The following is a 17,319-nucleotide window of genomic DNA, read 5'->3' on the forward strand; positions in this document are numbered from 1 at the left end:
GTAAGGACTGCAGCAATGTGGATCTTCGAACATCTACATTTATGGTAGGTGCAAAACTGTACTTTACAAACTGTGTGTGTGAATCAACCCTAGAAAGAGTATCAGTCAGAAACAATCCCACCTTCCTTCCCAAAGTGGTATCAGAGTCTAATATCAGCCAGCCCATAGACTTAGTCTTCTTACCAAATTTTACAAAGGAGAGTACTGTTTACACCTGTTGGACATCCACAGACAATTATGACAATTATGTTTTTACTTGGACAGATCAAAATCTTCTAGAAAATCAGACCAACTATCTCCATCTTTTTCAGGATCCAGATTGGGCAAACCTGTATCAAAGATCATCTTGTCAAAATGGCTTAGAGAATGCATTACCTTTATATACAATCAAACTGCCAACTACAGTTAGAGCTCACTCTACAAGGTCTGTTTCCACTTCAGCAGTCTTTCATTCCAGGGCTTTTATGGAAAGCATATGTGAAGCTGCAACTTGGGTTACTCCACATACCTTTATCAGCCTTTACAAATTAGACATGGTCTAAGGGGAAGAGCATCCTTTGGCTGTATGGTGCTCAGTAATATCCTTCTTTAGGGCTGCCCAGTTTCTAAAGTAGCTGGGGACTCTGTCCCATCAGTCAAGAATGAATAAAGACTGACAACAGCAGATAAAGAAGTTATGTTCTTACCATAACGTTCCATCTGTATTGTCGATCTTCATTCATTCTTGACATCTCACCCACCTACCCCCCTCCAAAAGACTCCTGGAGGTTCGGACCTAGTCCTGGGATGTTACAGGGTTATACCTTAGACAGAGCTTCTGTATTTTCCTAACTGTTATGCAAACTCAATCTGAAGTAATGGTAAGAGAGACATTGTGGATAGAGCCATAGCTCGAGAGTTTTTGGCTGGCGCAAGCTATGTATAACGGCCGAGTCTGTTCCAAGAGGTTGGGACTGAACCCATCAGTCAAGAATGAATGAAGATCAACAACACAGATGGAATGTTATGGTAAGAACATAACTTTTTTTATTTAAATTTGGCTAGTAATAATTAATTTTTTTACTTACTTATTCTGCATTTCGATTAACTTAAAGGAATTGCTTTGTTTTTAAACATGTTTTTTAAATCCCGTTTAAAACAGTGACATAGATACGCATAAATTAATAGAAGATCAAACAAAGCACAGTAATGTTTTCATGCCGTATATATATATATATATATATATATATATATTGTTTTTAACAATTATTCACTCCAGCATTGCATAAATTGCTCAAGTCATGCCTTCCATTAAATCCCGCTCCTCCTGACCATTATTCTGCATATATTGTTCCCACAATTTATCTTTATTTCTTTGTAATTTGCTCCTTTCCTTTTCTACAGATATCACCTTCAGGTCTGTTGTCTCCTTTACGATATTCAGTGCTTCATATATGGTTAGTTTAGATTTTGATTTCCATTTTCTAATAGTTTTTTTGACAGCCAATAGCATTAAACATAGTGTAAAGCCTTACTATGTCTAGACAATTGAAATCCTGTGTTCCAGCTCAAAAAAATTGTTTAACCCCCCCCCACCCCACCCCACCCCAACATACACATACACATTTCTGACAAAGTACTGTATAGGGCATTTTTTTAATCTCTCAAGTTGTTAACATTCTCAAAAGCTTGTTCCCAATTATCTCTGTCTTTGCTATCATATCTCCAGCATTTAGGTTCATAGGTTCATAGGTTTGTACTAGGCTATCTGCCCTAAGGCATTTATAAGCCTAGCCCAAATTTTTGTGGCTTACGCCACCCCTTATATGAAAAAATACTGTGCCCATTAGTTTGTTGTGCCTCTGTCCAGCAGTGACACAGAGATGATTCCCGGGGTAAACCTACGATCTCCCATCCACAGGTCTAGATTTCTCTTGAACAGAGTCAGCGAGGTGCTCTGCCTCACATGGACCGGGATTTTATTCCACAGCATAGGGAGTCTCTGAGTGATAAATCTATCCCTCCAGCACGCCTATTTATATCCGTGCTAAGGTTTAAGTCGCTTGCTCTAGTGGTTTTGGTGGATTTGGATTTTTGAGGTGGAGCATGTCCATTAATTCCGGGTTGGACATGGCCTTGTATGTCAGGCACATGTCACCTCTGAGCAGACGGTATGCGACTGAATAGAGCTGGAGTTTCTTCAATCTGGCAGCATATGACAGATTTTGGAGTCCCTTTATCCTTTTGGTGAGGAACTTTTGGGGTCTCTCCAATTGCTGCAGATGTCGGGTGAGATACATCCCGAATGGGGCATTGTACTCGATCATTGGTCTGATAAGTGAAGAGTACAGGGGAACAATGACCTCACTAGATCTGGATGTGAATCCTTCATGATCAGGTGGGCAATGTAGAAGGTCTTTCTAACCACTTTAGCAACGTGAGTGTCAAAAGAAAGGCCACTGTCAACCTGGGTCCCCAGGTCCCTGATAACCTCTTCTGTGCTTAGTGGATTGCCACCTATATGGTAGCTTGGGGTTACCTTGTTTTTCCCGAAGGGTATGACTATACATTTTTGGCTTAACTTCAGGCCATGGCTCTGGCACCAGCTATCTGTTTCCGTGAGTCCCTTCTGAAGGATATCCATGTCCGATGCACTTTCCACTATGGCGCCCAGTTTGCAGTCGTCTGCAAACTTTGTCAGCCAAAGTCCTCCCATGTTGGCCTGTACTTCTGAGAAGTAGATGCCAAACAATAGGGGCCAAGGACCGAGCCCTGTGGGACACCACTTGTGACCGGCTTGGAGTCTGACACAGCGCCAGCAACTCTAACCCTGTGGGTTCTGTCCTTAAGCCAGTTTGCAACCCATCTTGTGACATATTGGTTTACATTTAAGCTGGTAAGTTTTTCTACAATACCCGAGTGGGGTATTGTGTCAAAGCCTTGCAAGGTCAAGGTAGGCTGTATGGACTGCCTTTCCTCATCAATGGCCTTGGTGACTGTTTCAAGAAGTCAACCAAGTTCAAAAGGCATGATCTTCCCTTGACAAAGCCAAACTGGGTCGGGTCCAATGTCTGCAAGTCCCTATATCTTTGTTTATGAGCTCCATTATGATCCTCTCCATAGCTTTGCAGACTAGACTTGTTAAGCTTATGGGTGTAATTACCAGGGTCCGTAAAGGCGCCTTTGTGGAGTGGGACCACAGTTGCCGACGCCACTCCTTGGGCACGTATCCTGTGGTAAGGCTGAGATTAAACAGCTGCCTTATGTGCGGGTTTAATTCCTCATTTAGCTCGTGTAGCACACAGCCGGCGACACCATCCGGTCCCATTGATGCTGTGTTTTTAGCTTTAGAGAGCAGCTTTCACCTGCATTTGAGATGTCCGGGAGGCTACACTCGGCTGGGATAGTTATCTCTCCTTTAGGGGAGGGTGAAGTTTGCACTGAACCTGTCTGCCAGTATGTTGGCAATGTCTGTGGGTTCAGTGATTTTTGTATCATTTTGGACTAATTCTGAGCATATCTGGGAGTTTCCACCCAGGTTCCTAACATAGCTGAAAAAGGCCTTATGATTGTCCTTTGAATCGATGGCAATTTTTCTCTCAAAATTGGCCTTAGTTGATTTTATGAGTGCTCGTATTTTTACTAATAATGATCAGGGGTGACTTCCTTTATGGATTTTGTTCTATCATGTAATAGCTTTCTCCTCTTATTGTAAAGTTTGTTAATGGCTGGGGTCCACCAGACTGGACGTTGCCCTTTGTGGAAAGAGTCTTGGTTTTATTTGGGATTGCCTGATCCATGCAGCCCTGGAGGTGTTCATAGAAGGCATTTGTAAGGGCTTCCGCAGCTTGGGTTGTGGTTTCCTCTGGCTCAGGGGCCTTGAAGGATACCACACCAGTCTTGAGTAGTGTGAAGTTTGCTTTAGAGAAGTTCTTCACTATGGTCTTTTTTGTTTGGGGTGGGGGCGGGATGTAGATTTCCAGTGAGATTAGTTTATGATCAGATCTCACCAATGAGGGATATACTTCCGGTGTGGAGCATTTTGTCCCCATGTTTGTGACAATGAGATCTAGTATATTTTCTCCTCTCGTGGGAACAGTGACTAGCTGTTCCATGGCATTTGAATTTATGAATTTATGATATCTGTCTGAGGTAAAATTTTGTGAAGTCTACTTTGGGTATAAATATACCTATGCAAATACTTCCAAACAAAAATCCAAAACCTTCTGAACTTTGTTTCATACTTTGAAGCGCTGTAGATGTCGTCGCAGCTGTTCCTTTGTAAATTGCCTTTCCATTCTCTCGTTCCAATTTGTTATAATCTCCTCTTATTGATTATTATAATCATCATGCAGTGTTTATATGACCTGTTAAGTCATTCTTTTTTAAAAGCTGTTTCTGTTCTAGCCTCAACTAAAAACTGTACCATAGCTGGTCTTTCATTTAGCACACCCCTATCTGTTTCTCTTTCTGTTTGCTTATACTTTGTCAGCAATCCCTAGTAGGGAGGGCAGTCTCTAATCTGCAGTCCAAACTTCTGTTTGGCCTCATCCTACTCAAATGTTTTCCCCTCTTTAGTAATTTGTTCCCAATACAGTAGCTCTTTTGCATATTTTCCCAGTAAATTCCAACCCCTTCTTGCCTATTTTCTGTACCCCTGCTTGCAGTCATCCTTATCACTAAAATCTCTTTTCTTCATTCCCATGGTAGCTAAGTTCTTAGAATACTTTCTGCCACTTTGTATATATAATATTCTTGTGGCTGTAGTTATTCTTCTTAAGGACTTGCATCCAAAACTGTACTAACTCCTTATATCTTGAACAGCTTCCCTGTTTTCATCATGATTCCTTTTCATTTTGATTCACAACCTTCTATTTGTGTTGCATATATGAGCTTTAACTAAGTAGTTCTAAAATATCACTTACAATCAGGGAATCCTAAACCACTTTGTTTGAGGGGAGAATCTGCTAATCTCTTTCCTTCCCAAATAAATTCTTTTAGTGCCTTATAACTGTCATCTGAAACTTATCTGGTTGATAGAAAGTGTGCCTGACTTGTCTAACCAAAAACATTGCCATTGCTTGTATCTTACTTTGTTGTTGTTTTTTTTTCTTTTGGCTTTTCCCGGTTAGGGGTCGCCACAGCGGAACTCCGGTCCGCTAATGATTGGCAGTCGATTTTTATGGTGCCAGCCCGACGCCCAACCTTTAACGAAGGCACACCCATTCACGCATGTCTTTCGAATGCCACTCGACCGCGGGGAGGACATGCAGACTCCACACAGAAGGTGCTCTAGCCGAGAATCGAACGGGAGAACCTCTTGCTGTGAGGCAACAATGCTACCACTGCACCACCGCGGCTCCATATCCATAATCAAGAGCTTCCATTTTTTTTTTATTGACTTTTTAGTGTCTTCCCCACATATCTGCAGCTGGCACGACTGAATTATTTATAGGCTACAGTGGATCTAAAAAGTGTACACACCCCTGGTAAAATGCAAAGTTTTTGTGATATAAAAAATGAGACCACAATAAGTCATTTCAAAACTTTTCCCACCTTTAATTTGACCAACAGTAGATATAAAAAGTGTACCTACCCCTGTTAAAATGCCAGGTTTTTGTGATATAAAAAAAATGAGACCACAATAAAATAATTTTAAAATGTTTCCCACCTTTAATATGACCTATAACCTGTACAATTCAATTGAAAAACAAATTTGTTATGGGGAAAAATATAAAAAAAGTACACTAAACTGGTTACATAAGTATGCACACCCTTAAACTAATACTTTGTTGAAGCAACTTTTGATTTAATTACAACATTTAATCTTCTTGGTACACACCTGCCATTAGTTAGAGACTCTGATTAACCCCAAATAAAGTTTAGCTGTCCTAGTAGGATTTTCCTGGCAGTTACTCAGTTGCCTGCTACAGCAAAAGCCATGGTTTGCAGGGGCTTACAAAGCATCAAAGGGATCTCATTGTTGAAAGGTATCAGTCAGGAGAAGGGTACAAAAAAATGTCCACAACAGTGGGTATACCATGGAACACAGTGAAGGCAGTCATCAAAAAGTAGAGAAAATATGGGACAGCAGTCCTCGTCGTCTTCTTTCCCAGTTAGGAGTCGCCACAGCGGATCACCTGTCCGCTCATGATTGCCAGTAGAGTTTTACAGTGTCGAGTTGCCAGCCCGGCACCCAACCTTCCACGGAAGCCACACACATGCACACACTCATACCTAGGGCCAATTTAGAGTGTCCAATCCACCTACAGCATGTCTTTGGGATGTGGGAGGAAACCAGAGCACCCGGAGGAAACCCACATGACCACAGGGAGGACATGCAGATTCCCGCACAGAAGGCACCCCAGCCGAGGACCGAACTGGAGAACCTCATGCTGTGAGGCGACAACGCTAACCGCTGCATCACCGTGGTCGTCCAAAATATGGGACAACAGTGACATTGCAAAGAACTGGACGTCCCTCCAAAATTGATGAAAAGACAAGACAAAAACTGGTCAGGGAGGCTGCCAAGAGACCGACAGCAACAGTGAAGGAGCTGCAGGAATTTCTGGCAAGTACTGGTTGTGTACTACATGTGACAATAATCTCCTGTATTCTCCATATGTCTGGACTATGGGGTAGGGTTGCAAGGTGGAAGCTTTTTTTTTTTACACAGAAAAACATCCAGGCCCGGCTAAAATTTGCAAAACAATACATCAAGCCTCCCAAAAGCATGTGGGAAAATGTGATGTTAAGTTGTCTATCTCGCCTTCATTCTTGCTGGATGGGTTCGGAGCCGACCTCGGCTCCGACTCGGCCACTCTAAAGCTCGAGAGTTGGTTCCACCGGCTCGAGGTCCCCCTTATATCCCACAATGCTAGGCGAGAGTTACCTCAGATCTCGTTTGCCGCTACAGCTTCGAGGTTGGTTTTCTACCGGTTCCTGGTAAGTTTTAGCTTTTTCTATAAAAAGTTACTCTTGTTTCCCCTTTTTTAGTTTAATTATTCCTAAATTAGTGTAGTTCATTAAACTCTATCCCCGAACCTTTTTCTTCCCGTTTCTTGTCAAAAGAACTTTTAGTTCTTCCCTTGGGCCTTAGGCCTTCCCTTCCCTAGGGAGTGTTTGTGTAGTGTACTACTGCTTATTGTACTTATTTTTAGTATATTTTACTATAATTGTGTTTTTGACAGGCTATAACTGGTGTGTTTGAGTGTGTGTTTGTGTTCACCAGTTAGGCTATGTCTAAAGAAGCAAAGGTCTCGATTCAAGAAGTGTGATGCGTGCTGTCAGAAAATGTCTCTGACAGACGCTCACACTTCTTGTGTCTATTGTCTGGGGCCTTTGCACCTGCAGGACTCCTGTGCTGTCTGCCATGGCTTCAGCCCCAGGGTCCTGCAGGAAAGAAAAACAAGCTCATTTTGAGAGGCTTGTTGAAGCCTGAGGATTCCCTGTCTGTCTCAACAGGGAAGCCCTCCAAGGCATCGAGGTCTTCGGCTCCGGCTTCTGAGCCGAGACCTCAGGTTGTTCAACCTTGCCTTTATCGGCTCCGGCTGGAGCCGATAAGACTCAGTCCACAGTTTCTGTGGCTCCTCGGCTCCGGCCGGAGCCGAGGTTATCGAGGTACCTGTGTCGGCTCCGACAAGACCTTCGAGCCGACAACCAGAAAGAGGTCTAGGTCACCTTCTCTTGGCTCCGTTCATTCGGCTCCAGGATCTCCCCTGCTGTCTGAACGGAGCCAAAGGTCTCATTCCTCTAGGTCATCGAGGTTGTCCGATCATGACCTTCAGAGGGTGGTGAGTCGACTACTCAAGTCTGAGGCACTGGCCCAGATGCTTCAGAGCCCGACTCATCAGTCGGTGCCTGTCCCGGTCCATCAACTCCTTCCTCCTTCGACTCTCTTGAGCTCGGAGCCGGGTCGTCGGAACCGAGACTGTGGTCACCTCGGAGCCGAGACAATTGTCTTCGGCTCCGTCTTCTTCCATGGAGGAATCTCGGCGCCGGACTTCCCTCGTCGGCTCCGAGGGGGTGAGTGGCATCGGACCCTTGTCCGACCCCCCTCTCCCTCTCGGTGCTTCGGCGCTGGTGAGTTCGGCTCCGACATCGGCCTCGGAGCCATCACTGTCGGTGCCGAGGGGGGTCTTTAGCTCCTCGGAGCTGGGACCTCTGGCTCTGCCTGACAGGGGTGCTTTCGAGGTCATGCGGAGTGTGTTAGAGCCTGGCTCTACTCCACAGTCGGCTCCGTCAGCCCCTCCCTCTATGCTGCCTCAGGGTAAGTCGACTCACTCCCTCATCCCGGACCGCAGAGAGCCAACTCCTCAGGAGCCGCCTGTGGGATTTCATCCTCTTCGAGGCCTCTCCTGATTTGGCAGAAGAGCCCCTCGGAAGAGGAAGTGCAAGAGGAAGCACATTGACTCACCTGAGTCTATCACGTCCGACACAGATCTGGATGATTCTGAGGGTTCCCCGTTCCCCTTCTGAAGATGTCTCTTTGCAGACATTCTGGAGATCCTTAAACAGAGGGAAATTGGCCAGCCCTCAACCCTTCGGAGGACGAATCTGTGTATCTTGAGGCGTTTGGCTCTCGTCCTTCCACCTCCTGGGTGTCCCCCTTGACCCCCTCATGCAGGTGGTTGCTAAAAGGCATGGACGGCTCCTGATTCAGTGGACCCCACTCCCAGGAGACCCTCCAAATTCATCACAGCTCCAGCAGACAAGGAATTTTTATCAAAAGGAGTCTCTGTGGATGCTATGGTGGTAGCTGCCGCCACAAAGAAGGAACTGGCTGATCCTTCAGTGCCTGCCCATCCACCTAACAAGGAATCTAGGTCCATGGATAGGTACGGAAGCGGATGTTCTCCTCAGCGACATTTACTATGCGTTCGCTGAATTACCTGTGCCATTTCACTCGTCTTCAAAGGGACTTGATCAAAGAAGCGAGTGAAATGCTTAAGAACCCTACAGCTGCGGGTTTCCAAGAAAAATGAACACGCAGCTGGCTATCCTTAATTCTATTTCCAACTCCTCCATGCCTCCTCTCTTATGCGGCCGATGGAGCGAGCAGAGCCGCAGGAACAGGGGTAGCCTTACGTAGGCACGCCTGGATGCGGCTATGCAATTTTGGAACCTTTCAAGACGTCTTTCACAAACTCCCTTTTGATGGATCATCCCTTTTGGTCCACAAGTGAAAGAAACCCTGACTAGGTGCGAGACGGATGGCAAGACCCTTTCTGCCGCCGGAGTCCGTTTTTCCACTCCTTCTAGGCCTTACCCCAAAGGCCAGAAGTGGGGAAAGATGTGGTTCCGTAAACAATCTCAAGGGACTTCGCCTGACGACAGAGTCGGTTCCCGCCAGAGGCAGAGGGGGAACAACAATGGTAGACGCCGCCCTAGAGGCAGAGGGGTCCGCAGAACCAGGGCAATCGAAACGTCTTCGGATAAGCCTTTTCAGCAGCCGTGAGGTGTTGCCCGACGGCCCGCCTTCGGAGACTGTCGGGGGAAGATTGTCACTGTACCCAGAAGCCTGGCTATCCTTGACACAAGACAAATGGGTACAGTCCATCATTTCGAAGGTTATTCTATTCCCTTTCTTCGCTTTCCAAGTCAGTCAAAAATCCCTTCCAGATGTTCCACCCGCTCAAAGGGATATAGCAGCTTTGGAAATTTCAAAACTGCTTGCAAAAGAGCTATTCAGCCAGTGCCAGCAGACCAACTAGGATCCGGAATCTACTCAAGGTTCTTTTAGTTCCAAAGAAAACAGGGGACTGGAGACCAGTTTTGGATCTCAGTATCTTGAACAGATCGGTCAAGAAAACAAGATTTCGGATGGTCACGCTGCAATCCATTCTTCCCCTATTGGGAAAAGGAAACTGGATGTGCTCTATAGACCTTCAGGACGCGTACTATCACATAAAATGAACAGACGCTCCAGAAGATTCCTCCGCTTCAGGCTGGGAACCAGTCATTTTCAATTCAGGGCCCTGCCCTTTGGTCTCACCACTGCCCCGGTGTTTACCAAATGCATGGCAGTGGTAGCTTCTCACCTGAGACGACAAGGATTCCAGGTGTTTCCATATTTGGACGACTGGCTCCTCACAGCTCCCACCAAGCATCTCCTTCTGATGGCCAGAGATTACACTTTTCGTCTGTCAAAAACTGGGTATCTCAATAAATTGCGAAAAGTCTGTTTTGTCGCCTTGTCGCACTATTACCTACATAGGCGCAAATTTAGATACTGTAAACATGTCTGCAACACTAACGAACCAAAGGATATCAGACATTCAAAATTGGTATCACTACTTCTCAACAACAACAGAGCCAAAGCCAGGTTAGTTCTAAAGGTGTTGGGAATCATGGCAGCGCCATACCTCTCCTCCCATTGGCCAGATACCACATGCGGATCCTTCAGTGGATGCTCTTTTCTCAATGGTCATACCAGGAACTTCCAATGTCTCACACCATTATGATCACGCAAGCGTGCAAAAGCATCTCATGTGGTGGATGTCTTCCCCCCAGCTCCTGTTGGGGAGACCATTTGTTCCACCTCCTCCGGTTGCTACTCTGACAACGGATGCCTCCCTGATCGGGTGGGGGCATTATCAGGGCAGGACAGTCCAGGGCACATGGCAACCAAACGAATGCCACTTGCACATAAATGTTCTGGAGATGAGAGCAGTGCTTTTAGCGTTGCAAGCCCTTCAAGACTCTCTTCCCTTGGGAACGATTGCAATCCAGACAGACAATATGTCTGTAGTGTGGTACATCAACAAACAAGGCGGAACCAGATCATACCCCCTGTGTCGAGAAGCACTCAGACTGTGGCAATGGGCGATTTCTTCTCAGCGTTTTCTGATAGCAACGCACATCCCGGAAGTCCAATCACATTGCGGACAAGTTGAGCAGAGCTATTCTCATGCCTCACGAGTGGTCTCTGAAAGACTCTGTAGTGAGAGAGATATTTCTCAAGTGGGGTCAGCCTTGCTGCGATCTTTTTGCTACTCCCCAAAACAGCAAGTGCAGAGAGTACTTCACTCTATTCCCTTTACCAGGCCAACCCAGCAGGGACGCTAGTCCAAGTTTGGCCCCGGGACTTCTGTATGCATTTCCTCCTTTCCCACTGATCTCTCAAGTAATACAGAAAGCTATCGCTCAGAAGGCCTCATTGATCCTCATTGCTCCTTACTGGCCTCGACAAGTGTGGTTCCCCTTTCTACATCGATTTCTTTTGAGCGACCGTGGAATCTGGACCTAGTTCCAGATCTTTTGATCCATCAGTCGGGTCAGTTTCATCGCTCCCTCCCCTCTCTGAACCTCACTGCTTGGTTCCTCCACTTCCAACCGTAGCCAGGCTTCCTCAATTATCTCACTCTGTTAGAGATATTTTGATAGCTTCCCATAAATCTTCCACTCGAAAGATTTATTTGAGTAAGTGGAAATATTGGGCACAAGGAAAGGACATAGATCCTTTCACCGCTTCCATCCAACTAGTCCTTGATTTTCTAGCTGAACTCTTCCATGCAGGTTCATCTCCATCTACTCTTAAGGTTCAATTGGCAGCTATTTCTAATTTCCATGTGGGTTTTTCTGAATCTGCCCTAATGTCCCACAAACTCTGCAAAGCCTTTTTGAAAGGAGTTTTTCTTCTCAGACCTCCTGTAAGAAATCCTCCTTCTCCTTGGGACCTAAATTTAGTTCTTGCTTCTTTGATTCTTTCCCCTTTCGAACCTGCAGCTTCATGTTCCTTAAAGTTATTATCATGGAAAACTCTCTTTCTGGTGGCTATCACATCAGCTAGAAGAATTTCAGAACTTCAAGCACTCAGTTGTCGTTCTCCTTACCTTGTGTTTCATAAGGACAGAGTTTCCTTACGAACTAACCCGTCCTTTTTGCCTAAGGTGGTTTCAACATCAAATCTAAACCAATGCATTGACCTTCCTGTCTTTTTGCGGAGTATTCAAATAGGTCTGAACAAAAATTACACTACCTGGATGTTCATCGTCAATTAAGGTACTACTTGGACAGGACGAAACTATTCAGAAAATCTGATCAGCTGTTTGTCTCCTATGCGGAAAGCAGAAAGGGACTTCCAGTTTCAAAGGTATCTTTATCCAGATGGCTAACATCTCTGATTACCCTTGTTTATGAGATTAGACACCAAAAACTGCCTAATAAACCTAAAGCCCATTCCACCAGAGCTTTGGCTACTTCTCTAGCCTTCCAAGACAGACTGCCTATTGACACCATTTGTGCAGCGGCTACTTGGGCTACTCCTCACACTTTTATTTCCCATTATAAGTTGGATTTAGCTTCTAGACATAGAGCTAATTTTGGTTCCACTGTTCTCAGGAGTCTGTTCACACACTTCACATCACCAAAAGAACACCATCCCCACGGTGAAGCATGGTGGTTGCAGTATCATGCTTTGGGGTTGCTTTTCTTCAGCTGGAACCGGGGCTTTAGTCAAGGTGGAGGGAATTATAAACAGTTCCAAATACCAGTCACATTTGGCCCACAACTTTCAGGTGTCTGCTAGAAAGCAGAAAATAAAGAGGAATTTCACCTTTCAACATGATAATGACCCCAAGCATACATCCAGATCAACAAAAGAATGGCTTCACCAGAAGAAAATTTAAATTTTGGAATGGCCCAGCCAGAGCCCAGACCTAAATCCAACAGAAAATCTGTGGGGTGACCTGAAGAGGGCTGTGCACAAGAGATGTTCTCACAATCTGACAGATTTGGAGTGCTTTTGCAAGGAAGAGTGGGCAAGTATTACCAAGTCAAGATGTGCCATGCTGATAAACTCCTACCCAAAAAGACTGAATGCTGTAATTAAATCAAAAGGTGCTTCAACAAAGTATTAGTTTAAGGGTGTGCACACTTATGCAACTAGCTTATTGTACGTTTTTTTTATTTTTTATATTTATTCTCCTAACAGATTTGTTGGTTTTTCAATTGAATTGTACGGGTTATAGGTCACATTAAAGGTGGGAAAAGTTTTGAAATTATTTATTGTGGTCTTATTTTTTTATATCAGAAAAACCTGGCATTTTAAAAGGGGTGTGTACACTTCTTATATCTACTGTATATCCCTAATTCATTATTATATCTACTGTATATCCCTAATTCATTAATCGTATCATGTTCCCATATGTTGCTGAACCTATTAGTGTGAGGCTACATGGTTTACTGCTATAGCTTTTATTTTATCTTCATTAGTTTTATATCACAAAAAGATGTAAATATGTCTCAAAATGTTCCAGAACACTAAAACGTTATTTTCTGGATGTATCAAATGCAAAATAATATCCTCTGCAAGTACAGAGAATGTTTTTGATTGCTGTACCATTTATGCCTTTGATTTTGTGAGGCCACTGTTTTTTGGCAGTGGCTCTAAATGTAATGCAAATAAGGGGAAATGTTTGTTTATTTTTACTACCAAAAAGGCTGCTGAGGCAAGATTCCAGTGTCTCTTTGAAGAAAATAAAAAGTACCAGGAATTAAATAAATAGTGCCACTTTATTGCTCACACTAGCGCTTTCACAAATGCTTCATCAGGTGTAACTCTAACACAAAAAGCACACACCTTATGAATCTTGCCTCAGCAGCCTTTTTGGTAGTATTTCGTTTCTTATTGTTAGCTGCTATTGGGGTATCTGGTCGTTTACTTTGTTTGTTTATTTTTGTTTTAGCAAATTGTTGCTTTGCCTCATTGACTTGCTAGTATGTTTTAATTAATGTTAAGTTTATTTGTGTATCTGTACCACTTCTTAGCATTTAAGCAGTATAATCAACTTAATCCTGAACTCATATTCTTCTAGTACACCTGGAATGTTTTGATTTTTGTTTTAGCCAATTATTGCTTTGCCTAGCCATTGTTTTAATTAAGGTTAAGTTTATTTGTTTATCTGTACTACTTCTGAGCAGATAAGCAGTATAATTAACTTAAACCTGAACTAATTTTTTCTAGTACACCTGGAATGATTTGCATTTGAATTGACTGTTGTGGTGGTTTGTTTCTAGCAACCTGAGTGAGTGAATCATGCAGCATATTGTATCATATCATTATCAATCTAATTTCTGGAATCTGAGCTGGGCTTGCATTATTTTCAAATTCTTTTGGTAATTTACTGAAAGTGATAGAAACTAATCAGATTAGATGAGAGAGCATTTTTTCTTATTTGTTGCATGACTTTTTTTTTTCCAGAAATGGTCTGGGTCCCGTAAAAGATGGGGAGGCGCAGTACTCTGTAGTACATTGCACTGGATACATTAAAGCCTGGCCACCAGCAGGTAAAACACAGTTTGGACTTGAGTTGGAGAAAAAAATGTAATATAATCCAGTGTTGTACATTTCACAAATTAAGAACTGTTGAGATTTTTTTTTTCTTTTTGCACTGTTTAATTTGGTATGCAGGAGTATTTGTTGGCTTTGTATCATGCGATCAGTCACTCTTTCCATTTGCAAAATGTTGTGTGTCCCAGAAAAATGTCCATTGACATAAACAGCCTGTAACGCAAGTTACAATGAATTGTCATTGCCTAACTTCTGCAGTTAATTAGTTAGGATTGCTTCTTCTGTTGTCCATGGCGCAGTACAATTCTAAATAGTCTCTCGTCCCTCCTCTTGATTTTGGCTGGTGCATATTGTAACTTTATGTAGCAGATGAGGTGGGTAAGCTTAACTCTTGCATTGTTCAGTTATTTTCTGCTTCTCATACAGTTCATAACTGTCCTAGACGTTAAGTGTAAGGAAGATCCTGAAATTGCTTCCCAAAACACCAAAATCTACAAAGAGTTGTAGTCGCCAGCCCACTAGCGATGGACCTACAATGGCACTGATTTTATTATCCAGGAAAGGAGCATATCATGAAGCATTGCCAAAAGCTCCACTGCTTCAACCCAACCACTCAAGAGTAAATAGAAAGAAAAGCTCAAGACCTATATGATCTTGATGACTGTGGTTGCTGTGGAGAATCCCAAGCCCAATAATCAGTATCAGATTCCTTGTTGCGATCTTATGTCAGTGCCAGACTAAAAGAAAGAAAGAGAATAAGGGAATTGGGGGCCAGTTTTCAGTTAAAGCCTCCACTAAGTTTGACTTTGTGGTGGCCTTCCATTCCATGTGAGCAGCAAGTTACCAGATAGCTAGTAATAGTCAAGCTTGCGCCCACCTTTGGCTAAGAGGGGTGCACACCTAAGAATCACCTTGTGGGGTGCATCCCATGATATCTGCAGTGCCTCTGCCTAGGTTGTAGTGCAGGTTCATTGATAGCACTACCATAGGACGTGGGACATTAAACAGAACTCTGGAAACTAAAAGCCTAGTTCCCCTGATAAACGAACCCAGCGATAGAGATTAAAGTGATGTTTCTGGCAGGGTATTTCAATGGGGAGCTACCAAAATTCATAGGGAAGTAGCAAGGTAAGTTTGTGAATGACAAGCAAGCCACAGATAACTGCTGGATATTAGTAGTATTCATGAAAATTGTTGAGAGGGGCAAGAGGGAGACGGCCAGAATTAGTCCTCTCTGTATTAACTCACTACAGCTAGGTGATGCCTATAAGTGTTTCTGCAGTTACATCCCATTGATGCCTGTAGTCCTTGAATATTGATTGTTCTTATTTGCATTAATAATTTCAAAGCCATGCTAGATACAAAGCATTTAAAATATTTCGTCTTAAAGCTTACATAATGGCAGACGCAACTGTGTTGTTATTTGACCTCTGTGTGTAGTGCAGGTAAAGAGATATTGTTGTCCGTATAATATTTATATTGTCATAAATTTCATGTATTTCTAAATATCTTGGCAGTCAAGTAACACAGGTGGAACTGCATAGCCTCGTATTAAAGCTCTCAGCTGCATGAATAAAATGTTACTGACAATGTGTGGGTAACTTGAGTGGTTGCTGAGGTATTGTAAGTTTTTTTTTTTTTTTTTTTTACAAAATATTACAAACTTAATAGGTACAATGTTTATTGTGACATAAACAATTCAGTTTAATAACTAGAACTTAAAGAACACTATCACTACAAAAATGGTTTGAGTTGAAGTGTGTGACATTTACACTTTTTTAATAACCACTACTGTTCTAAAGATATGTACATTTGTTCAAATGTTAAGACATAACCTGATTCTATCAAAAAGGCTACACCCATTGAAATTTACAATGCAAACTTCCAAAGCTCCATTGGAGGGAATGAGTTAAAAAAAAATTTGCCATGATGAAATGGCAGTTTTCTTGAGAAAACTGTTACAGCAGAGGTTGAGTAGTGGTAAGGTTCCAGGGATGGGTGGGTGCTATATGTTGGGCATCAACGCTAGAGCTGTTACTAAATGAGAGTTTAGAAGGATGTGAAGATCTAGTGGGGTTACAAGGCAAAGGTGCTGTGTATTTGTAGGTCTGTTCCTATTAGTGACAGAGGAATTGGCTAAGTAAATGAGGAATGAAATGGAGGTACATGGTGGGAGGAAAAGGACAGAGTCCAAGCACTAATTCTGTATGTTTGTAGAAGACTCCAGTTTAATAGCAGAAGATGTAGAAAGGGTGTTCAGGAGAGGATTTTGAGACCACTGAAATGCTCAAGAGAGGTTTTTGAGAAGATTAAAAGTGTTATGTGGTTGAGGTATAATTAGCGAATACTATTGTAAGAAGAATTAGGAGAGATGGGGAAAGGATGAGGTGTGGGTGTGGAAGAAAAAGGGACCCAAATACTCATGGTTTGCAGTGAGAAGTACTAGGGAGGACATATGTAGAGTAACATGTCAATACTGAAAGGAAAAGTAAAGTTTGAGGCATAGTTACTTGTGATGAGGACATGGTTTAATTAGATTAATACAGTAAAGAATTTATCAGTTATTTCTGGGATTACTTGTTTTATTCCATTTTGTATTTTGTCATGTTTCATTGTATCAACATGTGGTCATTTGCTACAATGTCCTCACTGAGCTGTTGAATTTGTTGTTTCTAGCTTGGTATATAATTGATGGAAGGGACCCATTTTGTTTTAAATTATTTTTTTGTTATTCCATGGTTGCCATGTAGAAAAGAAATTTGTTAAAAATTGCATATACCAACTTTATGATCGAGAACTGCATGGTAAAGGCAAATTCCCTTACCCTGCTGTACTGTGATCCCATTCAAACGAGTACGGGCCGAAACTCCATTTGGAAGAATGTTCACTCATATAAGTGTTTGTTTTGTTTTTCATTTTTTTTTTTTTACAAGAAAAAGCATTTGCTCAAGTGAGCTTTCACACTTCCTAATTGTAACCGCATATATATATATATAGAGAGAGAGCGAGAGAGAGGTCTATATAGATATATGTATATATATGTGTGT

At 42.8% G+C, this 17,319-nt stretch overlaps 1 protein-coding gene across 4 annotated transcripts in view; it reads left to right on the top strand.

Annotated features, from left to right (window-relative positions):
• ARNT2 (aryl hydrocarbon receptor nuclear translocator 2) overlaps positions 1-17,319 on the top strand; it is a 2,296,360-nt gene that overhangs the window by 1,002,984 nt on the left and 1,276,057 nt on the right. For all 4 annotated transcript variants that reach the window (XM_044077930.1, XM_044077931.1, XM_044077933.1 and 1 more), the window contains one exon: positions 14,183-14,268. In XM_044077930.1, the coding sequence (XP_043933865.1) occupies positions 14,183-14,268 (86 nt within the window). The remainder of the gene's footprint in view (positions 1-14,182; positions 14,269-17,319) is intronic.

Source organism: Protopterus annectens, chromosome 7.part0 (genome assembly GCF_019279795.1).
Source record: "Protopterus annectens isolate FY-2018-M chromosome 7.part0, PAN1.0, whole genome shotgun sequence".
NCBI lineage: Eukaryota > Metazoa > Chordata > Ceratodontiformes > Protopteridae > Protopterus > Protopterus annectens.